We start from the raw sequence: 25,968 nt of genomic DNA, 5'->3' as shown, positions 1-25,968 counted from the left end.
TTATTTCTAGAGTGCTTTTAACAATTCACATTGTCTCAAAGTAGCTTTACAGATGTATAGAAACAATAACAATAAATAAATAAATCAATTTAAAGTTTAAAATTAAATTACTATATATCTCTAACATTTATCCCTAATGAGCAAATAGGAGGCGATGGCAGCAAGGAAATATGAGATGATATGAGGAAGAAACCTTGAGAGGAACCAGGCTCAGAAGGGAACCCATCCTCATTTGGGTGACACTCTATAGTAAATAATGTAAAGGTAAATAATGTTGTTTCTACAACAGTTTATAATCGTGCAACCGAGAGCTCCTGAGGAACTAATGGGTCATCGCAAACTCTGAGTTCAGCACAGACCCAACACTAATTCCTTCCTCTCAAAGACTTCAAATGATTGCTGATGAAGACCAGACCAAACAGCTGACTGACACAGCATTGGTTCAAAGAAGGCATGACAGTCTTCGGGTGGCTCCATCCACAACAATCCCATGACACACTGAATGACCATGCAGATCAATCCCTGGCAAGGTGACCATCGGGGACAAAGTAGCTCCGTAAGAAGAGACGATCAGGCTAGGAACTCGGAGTACCGGGAGCTTGGGAGTGGCATATATAGCTCGTCAGAGAGAGATGGGAGAAAATTTTAAAATGTTAGGTATGATCGTAATCATGTGATGGACAATGTACATTATGTGCAAAGTGTAGACAGGGACATAAAGAGTCCCACCACTCCTCAGTCCCAGTTCACCAAACACTTTATGCCCATGAACCCTCCAGATCTAGTTCTTTACTAAAGAAAAGCTATTCATAAAAAGCTAGATGTGTTTTCAGCTTGGACTTAAACACTGAGACTGTGTATGAGTCCCGAACACTAATTGGAAGTCTGTTCCATAACTGTGGGGCTCTGTGATAAAAAGCTCTGCCCCCTGCTGTAGCCTTTTGTACTTGAGGTACTACCAAATAGCCTGCACCTTTTGATAGAAGTAGGTGTGACGGATCATAAAAAAAACAAAAGATCACTCAGGTACTGTGGTGCGAGTCCATTAAGTGCTTTATAGGTTAGTTATAGTATTTTAGAATCAATGCGAAACTTGACTGGGAGCCAATGCAATGAGGATAAGATGGGATGATATGTTCATATCTTCTGGTTCTAGTTAGGACTCTAGCTGCTGCGTTCTGGACTAACTGGAGCTTGTTTATGCTCCTACTGGAACATCCAGACAGTAAAGCATTACAATGATTTAACCTAGAGGTAACAAATGCATGAACTAGTGTTTATGCATCATGTAATGACATCATATTTCTTAACAATATTTCTGAGATGAAAGAAGGCTACCTTTGTGATATTATTATTATTATTATTATTATTATTATTATTATTATTATTATTATTATTATTATTATTATTATTATTATACCGGTATCAATAATCACACCAAGGTCTTACTGCTGCACATAATATAATAGAAAGACCATCCAGAGTTACTCTGTATTCAGAAAGCTTACCTCTGTCTGCCAGTGGACCTAGTAAAAGCACTTCTGTCTTGTCAGAGTTAAGCAGGAGTAACTTAGTAAGCATCCACTGTCTACTGTCCTTCACACAATAGTCAGTCTTATTAAGCTGGTGACTCACATCTGACTTAGCTGAAACATATAGCTGCGTGTCATCAGCATAACAGTGGAAGCCAATACCATGTTTACATATAATTGCATTAAGGAGTAACATATAAAGCATATGTAGTAACTGTACATTTCTGATTGCTGTGCTGTTTTGTTGTGGTAGGTTGGTAATTTGTATGTGTATAGCTTTATTCTCCTACATCAGATGGTTGAATCTGATATATTTATGAGGATGAGGTTCACTTCTGTGTCTGGTTCCTCTCAAGGTTTCTGCCTCATATCATCTCAGGGAGTTTTTCCTTGCCACTGTACTCTCAGGCTTGCTCATTAGGGATAGATGTTAGAGATAAATAGGAACTTAATCATTATTCTGTTTCTATACTTATGTAAAGCTGATTTGTGGCAATGTGAATTTTTAAAAGCGCTATACAAATAAATTGAATCTGATATATTTATATTCAAAAGGAATGATCTATCTACAGTATCTATCTATCTATCTATCTATCTATCTATCTATCTATCTATCTAAGTCACACACACTACTACTTCTAGTATAAAACAAAAACCAAAGAAAAGAGAAAATATGTTCAGTAATTGAATTTTCTATTTTTTGCTGATAAAATTAAAAACAATTCCGGTTGCAGGTAACTCTCCATCTGATGAGTCAGAAGAGTGGGATAAAGAGGCACGCACTCTCACCTATCCAGCCTATATAGCCAGCCTGCTGGACTCGGGGGCCAAGCGTTTGTCCGCAGGTGTGCGCATGGACTGCAGCAGCCAGGGGCAGTGCCCCCCCTCATGCCACCTGTGCCACATGAGCCCTGGGACCCAGAAGCCGTCAGAGCCTGTGCTACTCCAAGTCACTAAGGCAGCGCCAATCTATGAGCTTGTCAACAACAATGAAACCTACCAGGTGCGTGCATGTGTATGAGACAGATTAGCTCTATATATATATATATGTTATTGGATAAAACATCCTGTTTATGTTTGTACCCAGTAATAGTTAACTGAGATCCCATGGTAAGAAAAACATTCTTACTTTTGCCCATTAAAAATGGCCGTGCAGATTGAAAGTGCTTGGAAAGTTCAGTGTGCATTGTTGTGGTAGGCAGATATAACACCCAGACTATAAAAATCATCCTGTTATGTTCAAAAGCTAGGTTATATAATGTTTATAAAAATGATAAAAACAGTGAAAAAAATCTGTTTATTTCTTAAAGCTCAGGCTACAGCCACAGTATTCTTAATGGAGAGCGCAATGGTGAGTGACCTAAGCATGGAGAGCGATATCAGCAAGCATAAGGTGCCATGGATGTGCACACACACAAAGGTACTCATCGGCGTGTAGTGAACCCGAGAGGCTTCTGAAAGCACTTTATTTCTCTAAGCACGGAGACACGTACACTTCCTTTCTTGCTTGGCTGGGGCTAGACTTTGGTTACAAGTGAAGTTAATTAAAGTAAAATAAAAAAGGGATTCTACACTTTAAAAAAAAGCCATTTGAATTTTCTTACGCTAACGTATTGTAATTCTCAAAAAAAAAGAATGAATGATTTCTGTTGCTTACGTTCTGTCCTTGGGGACATGACATTAGATATTCTCCCAGCAGTCAAGTTAAAAGATTTCAAGCAAAAAAAATAAGTCCTCAAAATGACTAGCACTGCATCATTTTTAGGAATCTAAAGGGGTCACACACATATGGGACTCTCAAGTGGTGCAAAAAAAAACGTTTACCCCATCTTCAGGAAATCAAATTCTGATACTGTTACTACTTGTTATGGTTGGGAGTCTTATAGAAGGTGGGAGGGGTGGCATTACTCCATCCATTACTCTCAGTTGCGGATGTTTACTAGCTCATATACATGAGCAAGTAGATTTTTTGTATGCAGCAAGTAGATTTTTCCATCAAATATGTTGCGATGCTCTGTGTCATAGTTGAAGTAGTCAGCATTTTGAAAAGGCATGCTAAAAGTGTAAGGAAACATGTGTTAGCATTTACACTGACAGGGGAGATGAGGAAAAGCTGGCGAGTGAGAACTGGCAAATGATTAAGTTGAAGTTATTTTCATTTAAATTCCACTGTCTTATGTTAATGATTCAAATAGTGTATTAAGCTTAGTGCACTGAAAGACACCAGGTCATGGGATGATGTGTTTTGTTTCTGTCTAGTCAGGTTATTTTAGCTCTATGGTTTTCAAAGTGGGATAGACCACTATAAATAATGTCAATTTAAATAAAAAATAAGTTGAATGAAAAATAATGTTCTGTGAGCAGAACGTTCGGGAATAAAAAGTTCCTTGGCTCCAATAAATATTATTTGACGCATTTAAAAAATGAGCTTAATATTTGGACAGTTGGATAATTGTTCATAAAATAAATCTGAGGGAACTGAGGGTTCAGCAGAAATTATTTTCCATTTATAGAAAATATAGAAGGGGCCCTGTTTTAGTTAATGATTAAAAATTCATTGTCTCTGATGTGGATGAATTGTACAATTTTGGTTTGGTTTAGTTTAGTAGTCCCTTTGCCAGATACTTTAAACTCTACAATCTACCCAAAATATAATTTGGATATGGATATTGTGGTATCTGCTTGTTTGTGATAGTTTTGGAGTCACATGTTCACTTGGCAGTCAAATGTCCTTCTGGATTTTCTTAGTGTGGCACTATAGTATATGTATGTGGAGACCTGACCATCGAACATCCCATTCCAAACCCAGTGGCCTTTGCCATTGCTGATATAATAACCTTCTGGGAAGGCTTTCCACTAGACTTTAGACATCAGCTGTAAATATTTGTCTCTTCAGCCACAAGAGCACAAGATGATGTCCAGCAAGAATGCCTGGCACAAAATTGTTGTTCTAGTACATCCCACATGGGTTCAACAGTGTTGAGGTGCAGGATGCTCAGTTGTTTCCACTCTAGTCTTGATAAACCATGTCTTTATCAAGCTTTCTTTCTGCACAGGTTCATTGTCATGCTGGAAAAGGTTTGATCCTCTTAGTTCCAGTGAAAGGAAAATTGTAATGATATTCCATAGAGAAACATTCTAATGAACGAATGAATGATTCAACAGTTTGGGGAGGAATCACATACGAGAGTCTTTGGCCATGTATTATCTACACATAGCTCCAGTGAAACAACCATCATGTGATTCTCCTACAGTTCTCCTACAGTAGGATCTAGTTCTGTTTAATGTTGTGTTAACTGTGATGTGTGACTGTTTTCTTACTAGAGACAATGCAGCAGGAAAGAAAACAGTATATTGGTTTCCTAACACCCTCACATATTGTCTTTGGCTTTTGCAGGCTTTGCAGGAAGCTATGATGAGCATGTTGTGGTGTTCAGGGAAAGGCGATGTCATCGATGACTGGTGTCGCTGTGACTCCAGTGCCTTTGGTGCTGATGGACTGCCAACGTGTGCCCCACTTTCTCAGCCCATGTAAGCATGCAAACAGTGTGTCTAAGGCACACAAACACACGAGACTCTACAAGTTTCTGATCAAGAAGAACTCTGTGCCCTATATATACACACACACATGCATACATACAGATCTCCAGATAGCTGGACTTGGGTTCCAATTTTTGTGTCTGTGGTCTAATGGTTTTGAAATTGGAATCCAACTATAGCTAGCTGGAGATCTCTGTGCACTCTATACACACACACACACACACACACACACAGATCTCCAACTAGCTAGACGTCCAAATTCAAAACCATCAGACCACAGACACTTTTCTGAAATGTAATATCCACTTTATTTTATTTTATTAAGTGCTAATTTCATGTGACTATCCATATTTTAATTCAGTTTCATTTGTATAACACTTTTTAAGAGCGGACATATCAGAAAGCAGCTTTACAGAATTACATAAATTCAGAATAATGACTGTAATGATAGTAGATGACCTATTTACTTTTTTTGGCCAGGCTCAAACTGTCCCACTCATATGAGCCCAGCAGCTCACTGGTTACTCTGGAATGGAATCATGCAGAACCACCAATTGGTGTGCGCATTGTTGATTACCTCATCAGCCAGGAGAAAATCACAGAGAGGACCGACCATACAAAAGTTGAAACAGGCAAGTCAAATGTAATTTCTGCGTACATTCTTTACACTAAAATACTCTCAAAGTACTCCGTGCTTTTTACTCCGTGCTTAGAGAGTAAAATACTGTCAAAATGTGTGCCATGATGCCTGACAGAGTTCTGATGTAATTTATCCTAATTTACTAGAACAGTAAGTAATCACCTTGGCGTGCAATGATGAAAATTGTATCTTAATGTGCAACCTGTGTTTATTTGCTCTGACCACTAGGTTGTGCTCAACATCTGTGACAGAATAACATGTATGATGTCTACAGTCTAGTGAATGACCTAGCTCTGACTCAATGCATAATGATGTAAATTAAACTGAAACAAATGAAATAAAATGAGCTTCTATGAAACTGAGCTACTGGGACCTAGTAGAACCACTTCGGTAAACCTTATCAAAGATTCCGCAGGTTCTGTGTCTGTATTACAGGAATGAAAACTATTCTAGAGATGGATTTCATGTCAATTATTATTTTGATGATGGCAATGTTATACACCAGAATATGCCATAGGAGTTTGAGTTAGGTTGAGATCTACTAAAGATAATTAGTCACAAGTACTATCTATTGAGACTAGAAATCAGAGAAGAATAGCCAGACTGAGTCTAGCTGACAGAAAGGCTAATTTAAACAAAGGCTCTATACAACCATGGTGAGTAAAAAAAGTATTTTAGAATGCACAAAACATCAAACTTTGAGGCAGCTGGACTACAACAGCAGATCACATCAAGCCTTAACAGCCTCAACGAATTCTTTGGCCGATTTGAGGACCAAAACAGCACACAGGCACAGATCATCACACCTCTCCCACAAGAACAGGCTGTATGTCTGAACCCAGTCAGCATGGAAAAGATCCTTCTGAGGATCAACCCATGCAAGACAGCTGAACCAGACAACATACCTGGTCAGGTTCTAAAGGACTGTACTTAAGAACAATAATTCCCGTCCCAAAGTCCGTTGCACTGACCCCCATCATTGTGAAGTGCTTTTGAGTGACTGGTCATGCAGCACATTAAATCCGTTCTTCCTACCACCCACACCCCGTTCCAGTTTGCATACAGAACCAACAGGTCCACAGAGGATGCCATCTCAGCAACTCTCCATCCAGCTCCTACATACCTGGACACAAAGACTCCTACATGCGAATGCTGTTCTTGGATTTTAGTTCAGTAGTTAATTTATAAACTGATATACCTGGGACTTAACTTACTTCTCTGTAACTGGGTACTGTACTTTTTATCAGAGAGACCACAGAAAGCACGGGTCAGCGGAAAAACATCTAAGATCGGCATGCTAAACACAGGGGCACCACAAGGGTGCATGGTCAGGCCGCTTCTTTTCACCCTGCTGACCCATGCTTGGGTACCCAGATACAGTACCAACCACATCAAGTCTGCAGAGGGGTGCATATCTCTGAGGACCTCTCCTGGGTGGCAAACACCACATCGCTGGCCAAGAAAGCTGCAAACTGAGGAAGGCAAGAGTACCACCTCCCATCATGTGCTAGGGCACTATTGAAAGCATCTTCACCAACTGCATCACTGTGAGATATGGGGGCTGCACTGCCTCCTGTCAAAAGACACTGCAATGCATAGTGAATGTAGCCAGCAAGATCATCAGTGTCTGTCTGCCTTCCCTTATGGACATCTTCCACACCCGTCTCACTAGCAGAGCCATCAGTATCGCTAATAGCTCACACCCATCAAAACTCCACTTCAGCGTGCTGCCTTCAGGGATAAGGTACCCGAGCCTCCAGGTTCGCTCCACAAGACTTTCGAACAGCTTCATCCATCAGGCTGTCAGGATGTTGAACTCTGTCCATTACTTCCGTTTATTTATGTCTATTTATTACAAGTACCCTGATGCTGCACCCATACAAATCTCTATTGCACTAACTGCTCATATTATTATACAAACTCTGTACATTGCATTGCCAATGTAAACACTTGATTTGAGAAAGAGAAACGGTATTTCGATTCCTCTATATGTCTGCACATATGGTGGCATTGACAATAAAGAATCCTTGAACCTTGAAGTTCTGCTTGAACCTTTTAGCAGATTCTGTTTCCTTCCCAGTTATTTCTCCAAAGGAGACTCAGCTGCAGAGAAGCAAACACTGCACTGACTGTGCTAAATGATAATATTAATTAGGTGTTTGTCTCAATCTTGCCATTTTTATGGTTAAGATTAATCTGCATATGCTTGCTATTCACTTACCATTTGAATTATTCATGTGCTAACTGGCTCCTGAAGAGCTTTATGACTTAATGTAGACATCTCATTTATACATTATTATAAATGTCTGTAGTGTATGGGAACGGGACATGAGTATTATGGAAGCAGGAGACTAACGAGTGTTTTGTTGTTTCATATAAGGGGAGTACACCTATCATGTTGGTCCTTTTGAAGCCTGTATGTCTTGGCTTTCGTATCTGGTCTGGATGCCTCCTTGACAGTAGAACCATACATTGTTTCCCTCTCCGTAGTTATTGGGATTGAGCCATCTATGTTGGACGTCAGACATGATGCTATAAAAGAAAAGAACATAACATTATATCAAGCCCAAATGTGGGATTGTGAAACATGATAAATGAAGAGGTGCTATTATATGAGCTCAGCTGTACAGAGAGCCAGAATTGTGTGCGTGTGTGTGTGTGTGTGTGTGTGTGCTTTAATTAAAGACATAAGACCTCATTCTTGGTAAGGACTGTATGGTGTGTTGTACAGTGAGAGCTAATGTGAGACTGTTGGGATATTGAAGCAAAATCTGATCATTTTTGTTGCATATTGATGCCTCCTAAAATGTACGTACAAACAAAACGTGTTTTGTGTTTACTAGCTCCAATTTCAGCAAAGGTTGTATTAACGTAGTAAATTACATCTGAGAAAATTTCAGATGGTTAACGACTGTAGATTTTCAGCCTTTTCCCCTAAAAGGGATATAATCTGTTGTAGAATTTAAACTACTAGAGCACAAAAACAAAGAATCCTTCAGATTGCTAGATGAACCCTTTTTTCTAAGCATGCACATGTGCCTTGACGTACTTGTGATTGTCTTGATAACATTTTTCGAGATAACTTTCTTTGAGGCTTTGACAAGCTTTATTGGATTTGACTTTCATCTGTGAATTAAATTGAATGCTTTTGGCTTTATTTTTCTCCACAAGTGAGTTTTAGGTGGATTTATAATAAAACATTTTCTATTTTACCTTTTTTCATAAACCTGTGAGATAAGCGTGACATGTTTAGGAGGTCCTCGCTACATTATGCTTTTTTTTCCCTTAATACCACAGCAATATTTTTTCACACCAGCTTCAGAATGGTCTATAATAGCACAGTTCTGCCAGAATTTCTATCTGCAAGCTTTTCCATCTATTAAAAATAACCTGGAATGAATATAACTCAATAGGGTTATTTAATATTAAAATAATAATAAATATGGTTGTCATGCCCTGTGATGTTTAGTTTCTTACAAATTATGAGGGTACAAATCAGAACTGTGTAAAAAGAAATATATATATATTCATTCATTCATTCATCTTCTACCGCTTATCCGAACTACCTCGGGTCACGGGGAGCCTGTGCCTATCTCAGGCGTCATCGGGCATCAAGGCAGGATACACCCTGGACGGAGTGCCAACCCATCACAGGGCACACACGCACTCATTCACTCACACAATCACACACTAGGGACAATTTTCCAGAGATGCCAATCAACCTACCATGCATGTCTTTGGACCGGGGGAGGAAACCGGAGTACCCGGAGGAAACCCCCGAGGCACGGGGAGAACATGCAAACTCCACACACACAAGGTGGAGGCGGGAATCGAACCCCGACCCTGGAGGTGTGAGGCGAACGTGCTAACCATTAAGCCACCGTGCCCCCCTATCTATCTATCTATCTATATATATCATTATATATATCACTGTTATATATATATATATATATATATATATATATATATATATATATATATATATATATATATATATATATATATATATTATAATACAGAATGTATTATAAAATAAATGTATTACACTTGATCATGGGATTGTCTTCGGTGGACATCAATGCCATTTCCTTATTTTATTTAAAGTGTCATTAGATCCATTCCATTATTTTGCTGGCTATCATTCTCCCTGGTTCATGGGTTTACCTGCCTGATGAGAGAGACATCTCGTATGCAAAATACTTACTCCTCTAGAATGTCCTTTTTTTTATAGAATTTTTGATGCCGAAGTAATCTGGTTTTAAACTGATGTGTTGCATTGATCTCTGCTTCACTTTTCTCTGCATGTCGTCATATTCAGTTCTCTAAATGTGAAAGAGATTTGAGTCAAAAGGCAGACTCCAGAAGCTAAATGCACTTCTGTACATTCTGTGCCTCTTTCTATATAGTTTAATGAATATGGAGAACTTAAAGGTGGGGTCTTCGTTGTATGAATGCCAATGTTGACATTTGAAATCACCAAAACAAACACGCCCCAAACCCAAATGGGTCCCAGCCCTGTTTTGATAGCTCTGCCCCACAAATACACCAGACAAGTATAACCCAATTAGAACCTAGACAAGTATTTTGGCGGAACCTGTGGGGGCAGCTGACCGAGGGTATATTTTTATCAGTAAATGAACTCAATGAGTAATACTATGGTGATACAATTGTGTTTTTGTAGTACTGTGTGTTGTACCGTGAAAGGTTTAGCCTTAGTCACACATGCGCACTGAACACTCTCTCAGCCCAACACACGCCCCTTTCTGCTCATTGGCTACACGTTAGTTTTGTTTTTGTTTTGTTTGGCGGCCCAACGTAGTTTTCTGAATCATTTCTCAAACAACGGAGACCCCACCTTTAATCTGTCTTAGCATGGATTAGTATGCATGATGTAGGTTGAAGAAAAAATAAATATGACTGCCATAATTGCAAATATTATTATTTGTTCTAAAATACAAATTAAATGACTTTAAAACAAAAAATAACCTTCAATGTTGCAGTATTATGCTTATTGAGTATAATGAGTCATAAACAATATCTTTATAGCATTTTCTGGAAGTTCCAAAAAGTTCACAAATTGAAATACTGTTTAGAAAAAAAAAGCTTATCCTGTTTCTGCACACTCCTGCGAACCTTATGAAGCCTAATCATGGAAAGCATTTCCATTGTAAAGCGCGCTCTCGTTATCTGCTGCCGTGGAGGGAGCAGATACCGGTCTTCTGTATTGAACCTTCTGTTGCACTTTTGTTCATTGCATAATGGTTCTGTTACTTTGGTGATTATCTTAACAAGTTCTGGATAATCAGAACTCACGGCAGTACTGTTGCATGTGCGTGTCTAGCAGAGGCTTGTCTGGGCTTTGGAGTTTTGTGCGGCCCTGAAGTAGAGGCTAAGACCATGAAGAAAGTTGAAAATTTAAGTTGATGGAAGCAGTATCACATCTGAGGTGCAGAGGCCGGATGTCTTTGACAGCTGCTATTTGTGCACCAATCAGGCACTTAATGGGATTCAAGCACACAATGTGACCTCATAGACTTCTCTTGCATTCCTCCTCTGTGCCTTTTTTTTCGTTATACGTTGTGCAAAGGTATGGACTACGTTAATGGGAAGTCTGCGCTCAAGTTCTTGGCTGATGAAACAAATACACCCAGGACTTTGATCGTGCCGTTTATCCAGCAGTCACTGGAACGTGACTCTCTGACTGCAAGCAGATTACCCATGGATCTTAGGCCTGGGTGTCTGCCTTCTTTCTCCCCTGTAAAGTGGCAAGATTCTGCAGGAATGGGAATCCTGGAAAAAGGGAAGGTGTGGGTGAAAATGGGAAAGACATATTTTCATTGCTGAGGAATGTCTCAGTTGGACCATATGCCCATGTGAATTATCTCTGCCAGAGAAGGTACAGTGCAAAAGCTGACACTTGCGTGTGTATATGAGCAGAAGACATGAACAAACCTTTAATTCAGGGAAAAGACAAGACAAACCATAATGCATGTGCACACACAATAGATTTACACCTGAGAAAGGGCCAGAAACCTGGTGATTTTTTTTTTTTTTTTTTTTTGTGAAAAAAAAAGTCACCTTTTGTCAGTGGATGCAGAGGTCTCCAACATCTTTATTGAGGCAGACGTGTTATGATCTGTAAATTCAATGAAGTGTGTTTGGCCATAGAGAAGACTGTGCTATGGGAACTGACTTTGCTCTCACTTTCATTTTAAAGCCTACACAGATGTTTTCATGTTTCCTGCCCTTCAAGTGTGGCCCAGACCAGATGCCCATTTTGGTCAGGAACATCTGGTCCAGGCCTATGGTTAAAGGTGCATTCCTTGAGGGTTTTTTTTTTAATTCACTTTGTGATTCAGGGGCATGAAAATATGTTTGTGGAATTCTGCTAGCATTCCATACACATTCTGTAGCGAGACAGCACTCATAGTCTTTGTGACATTAAGTTAATACAGTGAAGCACAGTTGCATCAATACACTATGAAGAAAAATATATATTTTTTTAGTTTTCTATATCAGTTGTTAAGTTAGAGGTGTAGAAGTTACGTGTGTGTGTGTTTATCTCAGCTTGTCTACTTACGTTATGTTGTGTGCGTGGAGTCAATTAAACTGTGTCTTTTAGGCGTATGTTCACCTTTTCCTCACCCTTGCATCCGTGTCAAATATGTTCTAGAGTGCATTCACAATTAGCATTTATCATAGTCTAATCAAAGTTAATCAAAACAGTACAAAACTGACCACTTAAAAACACTATGACGTAGATAGCAAGTGCAGCTTCCATATTAAACTCTCCTTGCAGTAAAGTGAAAGCAGATTGAAGTGTTCATTCCACTCCCATCCAAGTAAACACAACTTAGTGCTGACACCCCCTCATCAGCTGCAATTAGCATTTTATGTCCTATTTTCCCCTGAAAAACACTATCCTTTTCATGTGGGAGATTGAATCTGTTAATCTTTTTTTTTCTGTGGTAGTGCCAAAAGTTGATGCACTACAAACTGCTGTTATCCATCTCCTTGCTGTTTGCTCATCAGAGTAGACAAGGAGGACCAGATGTTATTTGTTGAGTCTCAGTGCTGCTGCCAAGTCTGCTGGTACTGTGAGTTGCTGCTTTAATGGAATGGGTAAAACTGCCAGTACTTTGGACAAGGAGTTGCTCCTGTGATGTGTGTGGAATTTGGCGTTCAGAATGAAATGTGTACCTGTTTAAAAAGAACAAAAGAACTTCTATGTGTGTGTCCTCAGGTTTACTTTCTCTATTTCTCTTACTTCCTATCTCTCAGCTGCTATTCATTAACATTTTAATGCAGGAAGAATCATGGGAAAATGCGAAAATGTACAGACCTCAATCCACTCTAGACTAATGCAGAGACCACGACTTCCTTGAAGGCTGCTGTCACATCCATGCTGATTGTGTCCCATTGACACACATGCATAGCATAGCTACCAGTTCTCATTAATCATCACTGTGTATGTACTATTTCACCATCCTTTTCCCTAGGCAACTTTACATTGGGACTTTGATTATGTAACTACTTCTACTTAAAATCAAGATCTGAAGTTTTGTGTATATGCACAGAACTCGAAAAGTAGACAGATCAGTTTTAATACTGCATTAACCGAATAGCAATTGCAGCCCAGTTCATCCATTTTTCCAGCCTCAAAAGTAATTGGACAACTAACATAAGCGGTTTCATGCCGAGATGTCGCCTGTGTCCTCGTTATTTTTTATGGCAAAAATAATGCTGGAGGCCTATAAATAAAGCTGGATGTCTACAAGCGTGGCCATATCAACAATTTGGTACATTCTTAAAAAGAAGGAATGCACTGACGAGGTCAGCAACAACAAAAGACTTAGAAGAAGGCTAAAATAACTAAAGTGGACAATCACAGATTTCTTTCCTTGGTGAAGGAAAATCTGCCCAGCTCTGAAACAAGATTCTTTAGACAGTTGAAACCTAAATTAACATGTACTAGAAGGATGGGAAGAGAAGGGTATGGAGAAGGAAAGGAAGGGATCATGAACCAAAGCATATCATATCATCTGTTAAATATGGTAGAAGCAGTGTTATGGCATGGGTACTGTAGGTATGACTGCAAATACTGTAGTAGCTTTCAGCTCAGATTCAGTCAAAAGTGATAAGATTGTGCTTCCTAAGCAGATGCATAACAACTCAAAACATACCCAAGAGCTTCTTAAAGCAAAGAAATGGAATGTAATGGAACCTCTACCCAGTCAAGCATGCTCATCATTATTGGTCTTTCCTTCAATAAGCAAGCGGCAACCGAAGGTGATGGCAGTAAATGCAAGGCTAAGCTCATGGGTTCCTGATTCAGGCTGACATTGGCTGCAAAGGATTTGTATTCAAATGTCAAATATTTTCTTTATATTTAATCACTGTTAGTTTTGTCCATTTACTATCGAGCCTGAGAAAATGGAGGGACTGTGTAAAAAATTTCCTAAAAATCCTAAACAGTTATTGCAATATCTTTGTTAAACCCCTTGAATTTAAGGTGAAAGTCAAAAGGTGAATTTAAGGTGAAAGTCTGAAGGTGAATTTAAGGTGAAAGTCTGAAGGTGAATTTAAGGTGAGTCTGAAGGTGAATTTAAGGTGAGAGTCTGAAGGTGAATTTACGGCGAGAGTCTGAAGGTGAATTTTACGGCGAGAGTCTGACGGTGAATTTAAGGTGAGAGTCTGACGGTGAATTTAAGGTGAGAGTCTGAAGGTGAATTTAAGGTGAGAGTCTGAAGGTGAATTTAAGGTGAGAGTCTGAAGGTGAATTTAAGGTGAGAGTCTGACGGTGAATTTTACGGCGAGAGTCTGACGGTGAATTTTACGGCGAGAGTCTGAAGGTGAATTTTACGGTGAGAGTCTGACGGTGAATTTAAGGTGAGAGTCTGAAGGTGAATTTAAGGTGAGAGTCTGAAGGTGAATTTAAGGTGAGAGTCTGAAGGTGAATTTAAGGTGAGAGTCTGACGGTGAATTTTACGGCGAGAGTCTGAAGGTGAATTTTACGGCGAGAGTCTGAAGGTGAATTTTACGGTGAGAGTCTGACGGTGAATTTTATGGTGAGAGTCTGATGGTGAATTTTATGGTGAGAGTCTGAAGGTGAATTTTACAATGAGAGTCTGAAGGTGAATTTAAGGTGAGAGTCTGACGGTGAATTTTACAGTGAGAGTCTGACAATGAATTTTACAGTGAGAGTCTGACGGTGAATTTTACGGCGAGAGTCTGACGGTGAATTTAAGGTAAGAGTCTAGTCTACGCTTGAATCAAATCCTGATTGCTTCATTTTAACTCTACTGTGTTGGTGCAGAATGGATAATTGTGCAAATTGTACCTTCAAATCTTCAAATACTCATGGACCTGACTATATATGATCATTCTAGAGCTATCTTTTCTAGATCCTATTGATGATTTGCTTCTTGTCTCTGCTTCACAGCACAGAATGTTTTGGCCATTTTGATAATGGATTGGATTTGTCTGAATGAACCCTGACTTCATGTGTTTGAGCCCTGTTTGCTGCTAATATTAATATATTGATCCTTACAGTTACTATTAGATGAATATCATAGATATACCAATTATACTAAGTATGCATGCTTTCACCCTCCATCTCACTCCCAGACCAGTACATCTTTGTTCTTGCGCAATATGTTTTTCTTTGCTTCACATTGATGCTAGTCCAAGACTGTGTGAATTGCATAACATAATTAGTACAAAAGGCATTCTGCTATGGACTTCAGAAAACAATTTACTTGCTCAAAAGCATAATGTTATTGTGAAGCAGGAGATCAGAAGCTGGAACTGAATTCAGAGAATGCTTGGCACAGCTACTTTATGCAATGATTTTCCCATGGTTCTGGGCAAACTATGTATTTAGGAATTGTGCATTATGTAAGCTGAACCCATTTGATGTGTGTGTGTTCAACTTAATTTTAACACATAGCATAAACTGTTATGAGATATGAAAGATCGATGGGATTATATTGGCATGCTCTGCTGTTTTTTCCTCATGCCTAGGGGACAATAGGCCAGTCATGTGGCAGCATGTGTAAAATGCATATAAAGGTCAAGAGGTTCAGTTAATGTTCAGATCAACACCAGAATGGGGGAAAGTGATCTCAGTGACTTTGAACGCAGTTTGGTTGTTGGTGCCAGACAAGCTGGTTTGAGTGTTCCAGAAATTTTAGCATCTCTAGAATAAAACAAAAGCTGTCCAGCGATCAGCAGTTCTGTGTGTGGAAACACCTTTGTGATGAGAGAGGTCATAATAGCCAGGTCTGTTTTAAATGGCTGTTTTGTGGAAGTATATTATTTTTTGTATTTGTATTCATTTATTTAATTAAGTTTCTTTTAGGGTTTTTCTTTTTTTTCTCTTTTTTTTCTTTTTGAGAACTTCTTGATCTCATGATGTTCTTTGTATGATCTTTACCAAACTATCATGACAGGAATATTTTTGCTGACATCACATGTTCAGTTTCACTGAACACAAGTAGACTCCTGAATACTTATGCAAGACATTACTGTTTGTCGTTAAACAATGAAACTTAATTGCTCGTTTTCATCCAGTGATTGTAGGATGCAGTAGATTCAGACTTCAGTAGTTATTGTTTGTAAAACAGTCACAAAAAGCATCGGGATCACAGCATGTCAGTACATTCAAACTTCATACACTAGTGGCTGTGGTGTTATTTCCCTTCTGTGCATGACATGAATAAATAAATTATTAAACACTTTTTGTTAGTGACATGGGTTCCCATTCTAGGCTTCGTGCAGGTACTGTAGCTCATATGTGTAGACGGTGTGTACAAACGCATTCAGATGTCTCTTCCTCTCCCAGGTTTATCCTGGCGCTGGCCATCTGTTTTCAGTATGCCTGGGACTCCTGTGGCTTTTCAGAGCTGGAGGCCTACAGGGGTTTTGGCTTCAAGACACCATCACCTTTTTAAAGGTTTCCCCTGAGTCCGCAGGATGGGTTTTCCTCTGACACACCGGAGCCCCAATGTCATGTTCTATGACGCAAGCAAACCAGCTGGACAAACAGTCTCCTCCGTGACTTTATAACAAGACTCATGACTGTGAAGACACTTTATTTTGGTGTTTTCAGGAAATTTGAGGAGCCACAGTTGTATTAAAACTAAGAACACATCCTGACCTAGAGCTGTATAAATACCAGAGCCAGCAAGTGTCCATACCTAGAATGTTTCTCTGTGCTCTTTACATTAAAGCATGTGAAAGGGTGGGGAAACACTTCTTTGGACAGTCTTGCCTTTTAAATCCTGATGGGGCTGAGAGTCATACTGTCTTTTTTAGAGTTATGGAAATGCTGTCGTTTGAAGTGTTAGAAGGTTAAAGTGTACAAGGAGGATGGATGTATTTGTAAGCTAACCACTGGAAAAAGACATTAACTCACCAAACCACCAAAACATGTGTCTTGTCAGGTCCATAAACACAGAGCATACTGGAAGCTGTGTGGCCTTATACAAGCATCATTAATCACATTTGTCAATCAACAAACTTTTTTTTTTTACTTTTTTAACTTTTTTAAATTTGTTAAATAAATTAATGATTTAATGATGAATTAAGATGTGCACGTGCAAGTCTGCATGCATTTCATTTAACCTTTTTTTGCTCTCATTCTAGAGACCATGCTGAGCTTTGTTGATGACATTCTGTCTGGGGCCAAATCTCCATGTGTGATGTTGGGAGAAATCCCAGATCCACTCACTTCTATCTCTATGATCATGCGCTGCCTGGAGCCTGACACTTCCTACATGTGAGTGCTGTTTTTCTGTCATTTCAAAATTGACACTGATGGCAGTATTAATTGAATTGGGTTGCTTTTTAAATCATTTTTAAGAACTTGCACTTTCTTACCCTCTGCCATTTAAAATAGTTTGTTACAGTAAATGACAGTCAGTTATTGGTGTCTTTCTCATTACCAACATAATCTGCACAGGCTAGAAAATATTTTTATTATTAGCTAAAAACTTAAGTCTTGAAAGTACTCGTAGACAATGAAATTTAAAACCATGCAAACATTTAAACCATATATAACATTCACCTGTATAAAGGTGATTCCTTGTTGTCTATGAGGTGGCAGTTCATATATCCGGTTGCTGCAGTGTGCCAGGGTATGTGGCAAAGGTGTTGATGTGATGGGGCCTCCAGTAATGGCCTTTCATTCTATCCAATTATAGCTAATACAGAAAATGGAGGAATCCATACCAATCAATCTCATTATTAGCTAGATAGTCAAAATAATAATTTGTGAAGAACAACCTTTATAACTGCCACTAACAGGTCCTAGATAGCAGACACCCGGAAAACATTGTTAATGGAGGCTGCTATGTGTATAGTTAACACTGCATCGATGATGCAACAGACTCATTTGCTAATTAGGAAAATGAAGGCTATCTAACAAACAAGAAGTTAGTACATTGTGATAGGAAAGGCTGCTGAAAATTAGTCTTGGAGTTAAAGGTCTAACTTTGAATTTACAGTAGTTAGTATTGGCCATGTGTACTGTAAGTTTGGCTAGCTAGGGAGTCCAGAAGTAAATATTTTGTACTGATGTTATTGTGGTCTGCGATTCTAAAAGCCTTTTAATGCAAATAACATAACTGCTGCACCTTTAACTTCAGCGTGCCTCCAAGCTCCATGGGCTTTGTTTGCTCTCTTATGACTCTGAGCTCGCTTTTTGATCACGTGCGCAGCATAAATTGGGAAATAAACAGGTAACTGCTCTTAACAGCAAACAAATAAATACAGATTGCAATATGCACTATGAAAATGTGAGCATGTGAGAAACATGTACAAGTGCACATGTGAAATCTTACATGATTTTTAGGCATATATGTTTATTTTGTGTACTGAGGCAGAAGCATATTTTGAATCAGGCCACAGTTAAAACTTTCAGACAGCTGGGGAATCGGTTCAGGCTTTGGAATAGCTTAAAAGCACATTGTAAGGAGAGCTTAATGGTGATAGCAGAAACAGGAATTGAAAGTTGAGTGTGCTTCAGAAGTCCTGAGTGAAGAGCAAATGAAGGAGTGCAAACGTTCCTGCACAGATGTTGCCAGACGTTCTGTCTCAACAACATGATGGCACATCACTTCCATAGTATGAAACATACAGACCTCTGGTTTTGTGTGTGTAAAGTTTCTTATCTCCTATATTTGGGAGTTTGAACTGTGAATGGTAGATGAGTATGAGGCACTGCTCTTTTGCATCTCAGAAGCAAGGTGTAGTGAGACAAGGTGATAGAAGTGGAGCTGTGCTGCTGTGTGAATATAATGACACCATTATAGTAAAGCTCAGTTTTTAACAGTGGAGTTCAGCTAGGAAATCATCCCTGCATCATAGCCAGCACTGTATTAGTTTGTGCTCCTGACATTTCACACTAGTGTACATGAAGTTGTGCTATTTAAGGTAGTAAAGGCATTTTGTACATGCATTCATGTATGTGAATGGATTTCTTTAATCAGTAGCTTGTAAATGAATCATTTGAGTATGTTGGAAACATAATGATTTTAAGGACAGACAATAATGTTTTTTTTTTTAGATATTCTACAGTAAATGTTGATATACGTTCAGTGTTATGTTTAGCTCAATCTTTGTATGATTATTGCTTGTGTTGTGGCTTGTGTTATGAGTTTACTAGTGAACACATGTTGCGAACACTATAAATATTGAAAACCATCTAGAAAATTTAGCACCAAATACAACCTAAATCAGAAAAGGTGTTGTTTATTCTGTCCCTCTGTTTAAATAAAATCCCAAAATCTCCATCATGGCTCCATTAATCTTCCCTGTTTGGCTCCTCATCATGAGGCTGCTCCAGACTCTGGCTAATCTGTATGCATCGCAGCATTCCCTACCCACACATACCCACACTGTCAATGCTGTCACACGTACTAGTTGTTTATATTGCCATCCACTAGATGGAGATATAATTCAACCTAATTTTAACAACCAAGACTCACTTTCTCTAGACGTGCCATGCTAATCTGCTGTATCTGTTTCTGCAGTGTGATGAACTTATCCACACTCAGTGGTGTGCTCTGTTGTCTCTGACCTCCACAAATACAGGAAAGATTTCTGAATGTACTTTAACTGTCTGCATAAGTTTTATCAATTACCATTTAATCCATGCAGCAGAATTTAGTGTCCTTGTAAATTATTTGACATAATCGTATTCTGTCAGGGCAATTTAAAGGAGAGCATGTGTATGTATTTTTTCACGGTTGCCAAAATATAGTGAAACTAGTCATGGTGAACTGATAGATATTAGTGCTGAATGTGTGTTATGTAATAACACAATAATGTGTATGGATTTTTTCCCCACAAGCCTAAATAAAGGTGTGCCATGTGTCTCTCTTCAGGTTCAGACTCTGGGCCGTGGATAACACAGGCAGGCGCTCCAGTCCCAGTGAGGTCACCATCAAAACTCCCTGTCCTGCAGTGGATGATGTGAAAGCACAAGGTAACTTTCATTTTCATCTATAAATACCTTGACACAGCTTAATCTATAGAGTCTGAGTCTGACCTGGTCTAAGGCATGAAGGAATGCAGCAACTTTGGTTCAGCAAGTGGAACAAAACAAAGCTATATTACTATGAGATGGAAATATTCATAAGTTCTAATACACTGTCGTTGAAAAGCATTAAACTATATAAAGTGTTAATCACACTGACAGACAGCTAGACGCTACACTAACGTCCTATCAATCCATCTGTCTGTCCGTCTATTTATCCATTCTTTACACTGCTTATCCTACTGGGTCATGGGGAACCTGGAGCCTATCCCAGGACTCTCTGGGCACAAGGCAGGGTTCACTCTGTACTCTGTTCACTCTATACAGTCTATTGCAGCCTCTGGATTATAATGACATTATTTACTTACTGCTTTTTTAAGGCAATAGCTGTTCATGTGTTGTTTTTTTACCCTATCATTTATTCATATGACCCATAAAATAGCCAAAATTTATTGAATATAGAATACAATAGAATTCACATATACAATTCAGCACAGTAAAATTCTTTCTTTGCATATCCCAACTTAGGAGGTTTGGGATTAGAGCTCAGGGTCAGCTCCCCTGGAGCAATGAGGGTTGCTCAATGGCCCAATTGTGGCAGCTTGGCAGTGCTAAGGCTTGAACCCCGGTCCTCAGCCCAGAGCCTTAACCACTTGAGCCACCACTGCCCCATTATTAATATCATTTTATGCACAAAATTTACAGATATCCCTTGCAGCTTACACCTTCAACTCACTGCCTCCAATCCAAAATATACAGTTTGTTTGAATAAATTAAGCTAGGATCTTTCACCTGTCAAAAATCAACTGCATCGAGAAGGTAAACACTACAAATGTCAAACTTGGCCTCAGATTGCTGTCAGTTCCTTAAAGGTTTTAACACAGATAACAATATTGTGATACTTCACATCACTGTTGAATCTTTCCTATAGTAACACAGAAATATATTAGTACCACAATTTTGGCACAAATGATAGTAGCAAGGCCCCCACATCCTAAATCCTGATTTAACTACTGGCCACAGGTCTAATCACTGTTTACTTGCTCCTGTGTGGCCTCATACCAGATAGCATGCTAGAGTTTTTAGTACTAAAGAAATACGATGAAAGAGAAGTAAAAAGTATGTTCACATACAAACCTGTACCTAAAAAATAAATACAATTTAATTTTATATGAACTAAAGTATTATGCATTTATACATGAACTAGAACCTATAAATCACATACGACCCCCATTTTTATGCTTCCCACATCTGTTCTTTTAGAAATAGCAGACAAAATTTACAACCTGTTCAATGGCTACACGAGCGGGAAGGAGCAGCAAACAGCCTACAACATGTTGATGGATTTGGGCTCACCCACGCTGCACCGCGTCCTCTACCACTACAACCAGCGCTATGAAAGCTTTGGGGAGTTCACCTGGCGCTGTGAGGATGAGCTCGGCCCCAGGTTTGACCCCTTTTCCCCTCTTTTCCTATCTTCCTGTCTCTCACTCTGCTTAATGAAGCTAGGAGGAAAACTGAAATTGAACCAACTTGCTTTGCATCATAAATATTATGAACACAAGAACACAGATACATGTACAGAATTAAAAGGACATAGCTTGGGTAAAGTCACTCCAACAAAAAGTGTAATTGAACCCCAATAATCAATGTCTTTGTGACTTACCACTATTAGCATAATGGGAAGCCAGAAATCAAAATTCCAGCCTTTATCCTAGCATATCCAGGCTTTATCATTGAACGTTTTATAAACACAGCTACAGTATGTGCTTAACATAAAACTTTGCTGTGGAGAAATGCACATGAACAATTAGTACAACAGTGCTGAATTAAAAGTGTATTTTTAATCATTTCCATGTTGGAAGGGTTTATCTTGTTTATTATTTTTGCTTCAAGTGGCTAGAATGAAGAAAAAACACTTTGGCTACAGGCTGCCTCACACCCCATGATAAATAAGCTGAATTTTGAGCATTCCAAGAAGTGGATGATGAATATAAACCCAGAATCCCCAAATCAGGGTGGCTTTTCAATGTATCATTTTTACTGCGCTTTACACCAAAGATCTGCTGATTATTATGAGTTAATAAATAAATATAACGGTCTATGCCTTCCCAAAACCTGTGGAATTACTTTGTTCTCCCCAGATGCGTCTCCACACAGTCGCAAACACTCCCCTATGCAGCCCTGCTTCCCTTGTTTTGAACTTCTCCAAATCACTTGGGTTTCCCTCACAAACAGCATGGGCCATTTAAAAGTCATTTTCTCCAGCTAATCATAATACTGAATAATAGTCACCCAGTTGACCCGAGCTCAAATATAAACCGATGTTGGCAGGATAACAAAATATGGAATGAGTGGTGAGAAGAACCACGTCTGTATGTTACAGTTCCCTTTGGATGAGTTCTAGTCTCCTGAGATACATCATGCAACGCTCTGTGATGTCTGAGCCAGACACCGTCTCACTAAATGTGTCTTTCCAACTCAGAGCACCTCTCAGTCGTCACTATGGAGCTGTTTTTAACTAATAGCATGACACCGGTGTGGGCTTTCTGTTTTTCGATCTTTTTGCCCACTGTAGCTCACCGCAGGGAGACAAACTCTATTCCACAAGCTTTGAGCAGCGACTCTGGGTACTGAATGGCAGGCGCTCGTGGTGGCGCGTTTATAGTTTGAAGATAGCTTTCAGCAGGAGAAGATTCTCTCCATAACATGTGATGGCCAAGCTCTGACAGATTTGTATCATGTTTGGGGTCAGTTTGTTTTGCAGCTATGGGTGTCAGAGGTACACAGCTGATTTGTTTCCTACCAGAGTAGTGGGTATGAAGGAGAAACAGAATTGAAATAATAAAAAGAGAGAGGCCCTGGCAAAGTGCAAGAGGTTGAAAATGTACCTTGGAAATGAGAGGCCATTTTCCACTTCCATACATGCTGGGATTTATGGTGACAACCGTTGCTATTTGGAGACCGAAACATACTTTCATGAAAAATTAAAGCATAACAAACCGCAGGGTTTTTGTCTTAAGCAAATAAACATCCAGATTCCTGTAACCACTGAAATGTGGCAAGATATTAGAAACATAAATACATTCCAAAGAATGACTAGATGACATCTCTCTACCAAACAGGAATATTATTCACTACCAATTCTGATATCGTTAAAATTCTATCATAATATTCTGTAAGGTGACAGCCAAAGAAAAGTACAAATTTTTTTGGAGCTTCGTTTTTATCCGGCTCTGGAAATGAAGACAAACAGGTTAATATTAGGATGTCATATGAATCTGTCTGGACAGTTCCTCTATTAAAAACAGTCAGACAAAACTCAGCATGATCTGTTTGCATAGCACATGCTATGTTTTAATAGCAAAAGCACTCTCTCTATGCTTTAAAAAAATGTCCTTATTTCTGAGTCTACCCAGAAACCTTGTCGGTCGCTGGCACTTTGGGTTTCAGTATTTATACTGTAGAATGTTGAGCTTCTGGTTTTGGCACACAGATAAAATGAGGCCATTTCTGTGGAATGAGACACTCTTTCCATGCCCTCGCTATCACATTTCAGCCACTTGCCTTTTTCAAGAGGGTTCATGCCCACTATAAACGTGTTCCCAACAAATGCCCTTCAAAAACTTCAACTTTCGTTGGACTTTAAACTCTGCTCCTTTAAAATACGCATTTCATCAGCAGCTTGACAACAACGTTTGTGCCTCTGAAGACGAGATTAGCATGTATCTGGTTCTTCCAACTTTACTGTGCTTCATATTTAGGAGCTTTGGCTTTTCCTATTAAACTTTTTTACCTATTTTGCTCTTCATAATTTTTCAATAATGCCTAGTTATTTATGATTTGAGTGAAGAATATATGATTAAATAACCATTGACAATTTTTGTCTATGTGATGGCAGGAAAGCAGGCCTAATTCTGTCACAGCTTGATGACCTCAGTGGCTGGTGTCGAGGCCTTCTTCAGGAACCCAAAATTGGCTTACGCCGAGCTTCACTTAAATTCCTGGCGTGTCGTTATACAGACACCAAGGCATTCAGCCTCAGCTGGATGGAGCTTGCTCAAGGGCTGCACAAATCTTGCGATGAGCAAACGCTGTCTGTGATGTACAATGACTACGGAGAACCTAAAGAAATCTGAACATCGTCCAGGATTATAAAGCCCAAAGTCCATGGAGTCCACAGCAGGAACCACCACAGTCTGTTCATTTAAGGCTCCTCTTAAGGACAAACGTTTCTAAAGTTGTACAGCACATGTTCCTTCTACATCAGTCAAATGTACCAGTTTGTTAGTCATTGCTTGAGCAGCTACTCCACAAATTAAATCAAACCAGTGCTGTGACCGATTTCATTCCCTGTTCACTAAAAAGTGCACTATTTTGTGCACAGCCATTTTGTTATGTTCTCCAAAGTCCCATTTTGCAAATTGCATTCCCTGGACAGTATACTAGTATAATAGCATTATCCAGAGTGCAGCATTAAGCCAGTGTACAGACAATGCACTCTAAATACCATAATGCAAAGCACTGAATTATTTTAAATGTATATAAACAGGGTTGTTGGAGGGCCAGAAAACCACATTTATTAATTCTGTGTTTTTGTGGTTTTAGGTCGCGAAGTCATTTGTAAAATTTGAATTGTAACTTTAATGGCAGATCATGGTGATGTGTTGGCTGAATTCAGGTCACTGACTGCTTTTTCTACAGTGCTCTATATAGACTAGATGTATGTTTGCAGTCTGTACAGTAAACATTGAATGAAAATAGAACTGATTTCAGACACAACACTGGGTCTTTTGTGGTGCTGAGCTACAAGACAGGTGTATTAAACCAGACGTATATAACATACAGAAGTACATAACAGTGATGGAATTCCATGCCTAAGCCCATGACTAAAACAAACAAGGATTTTTTTTTTTTAAAAGATTTGTTTTTGAATTTTGAGTGTCTGTGTGTACATTATACAATATGTGACACAATATAAATACATCTAAACATGTATTAATATTTAATAGTTCTTTTTTCATTTTCTGGCTTATAGACTCATATTTCTTGCCTTATTTTGTGCTTGATAAAATTAATGTATTTTTAATTTTGCATAAAGCACATTGTGTTAGGTTTGTACAGTCTGTCTTATGTAACATAAGCTTGACTAATCAGTTCATATGTTTAGCAATTATGCTTAAGTCTGTGTGTGAAATAAACGGTCTTGCAGATCAACATGAAACGACCTTTCCAGAGTTATCCTCCAGAGTTACCTTGCTTAGTCTGTGAACCTAAAACCCTGTCTCACTCGGAATTGGAATAAAACATATTTTGCAACAAAAGCCAGAACACCTTAATCCTGATGTGATATTGATATGTCCATTACTTCACCAAACACTGTGGTTTGGGGTGCTGATTTTGGCACATTTTGTTCTGAGTCAGTTGGGGGGCTCATTTATTTTTTGCCATGTTAGCCTTGTAGTGCCAGTACATGACTCCAGAAGTCAAATCTGATCAAATCTGTCTTTTTTGATCAAGCATGCTTGACGTAAGTGGGAACTAGAACAACCTTAGACCCATTTACACATTTCATTAACATGTCATTACATCAAAACAGGTAAAAATGTCCACAGCACACACTGTGATCAAGAATATTCTGACTGGATCAGTCATTAAGCTCAGAAATCTAGTTCACATTATGATCAGATTTCAGCTAGGTGTAAACAACATTTATT

General features: G+C 38.9%; 1 protein-coding gene across 3 annotated transcripts in view; it reads left to right on the top strand.

Moving 5' to 3' along the window:
• astn1 (astrotactin 1) overlaps positions 1-25,574 on the top strand; it is a 244,587-nt gene extending 219,013 nt beyond the window's left edge. For all 3 annotated transcript variants that reach the window (XM_060873956.1, XM_060873957.1, XM_060873955.1), the window contains 7 exons: positions 2,267-2,535; positions 4,930-5,063; positions 5,553-5,704; positions 17,359-17,491; positions 20,100-20,200; positions 21,515-21,698; positions 24,153-25,574. In XM_060873956.1, the coding sequence (XP_060729939.1) occupies positions 2,267-2,535; positions 4,930-5,063; positions 5,553-5,704; positions 17,359-17,491; positions 20,100-20,200; positions 21,515-21,698; positions 24,153-24,390 (1,211 nt within the window). In that variant the 3' untranslated portion in view covers positions 24,391-25,574. The remainder of the gene's footprint in view (positions 1-2,266; positions 2,536-4,929; positions 5,064-5,552; positions 5,705-17,358; positions 17,492-20,099; positions 20,201-21,514; positions 21,699-24,152) is intronic.
• Positions 25,575-25,968: the final 394 nt, after the last annotated feature.

The sequence above is a fragment of the Tachysurus vachellii genome, chromosome 7 (genome assembly GCF_030014155.1).
Source record: "Tachysurus vachellii isolate PV-2020 chromosome 7, HZAU_Pvac_v1, whole genome shotgun sequence".
Classification (NCBI taxonomy): domain Eukaryota; kingdom Metazoa; phylum Chordata; class Actinopteri; order Siluriformes; family Bagridae; genus Tachysurus; species Tachysurus vachellii.
This window is presented reverse-complemented; position numbering and strand designations above follow the sequence as displayed.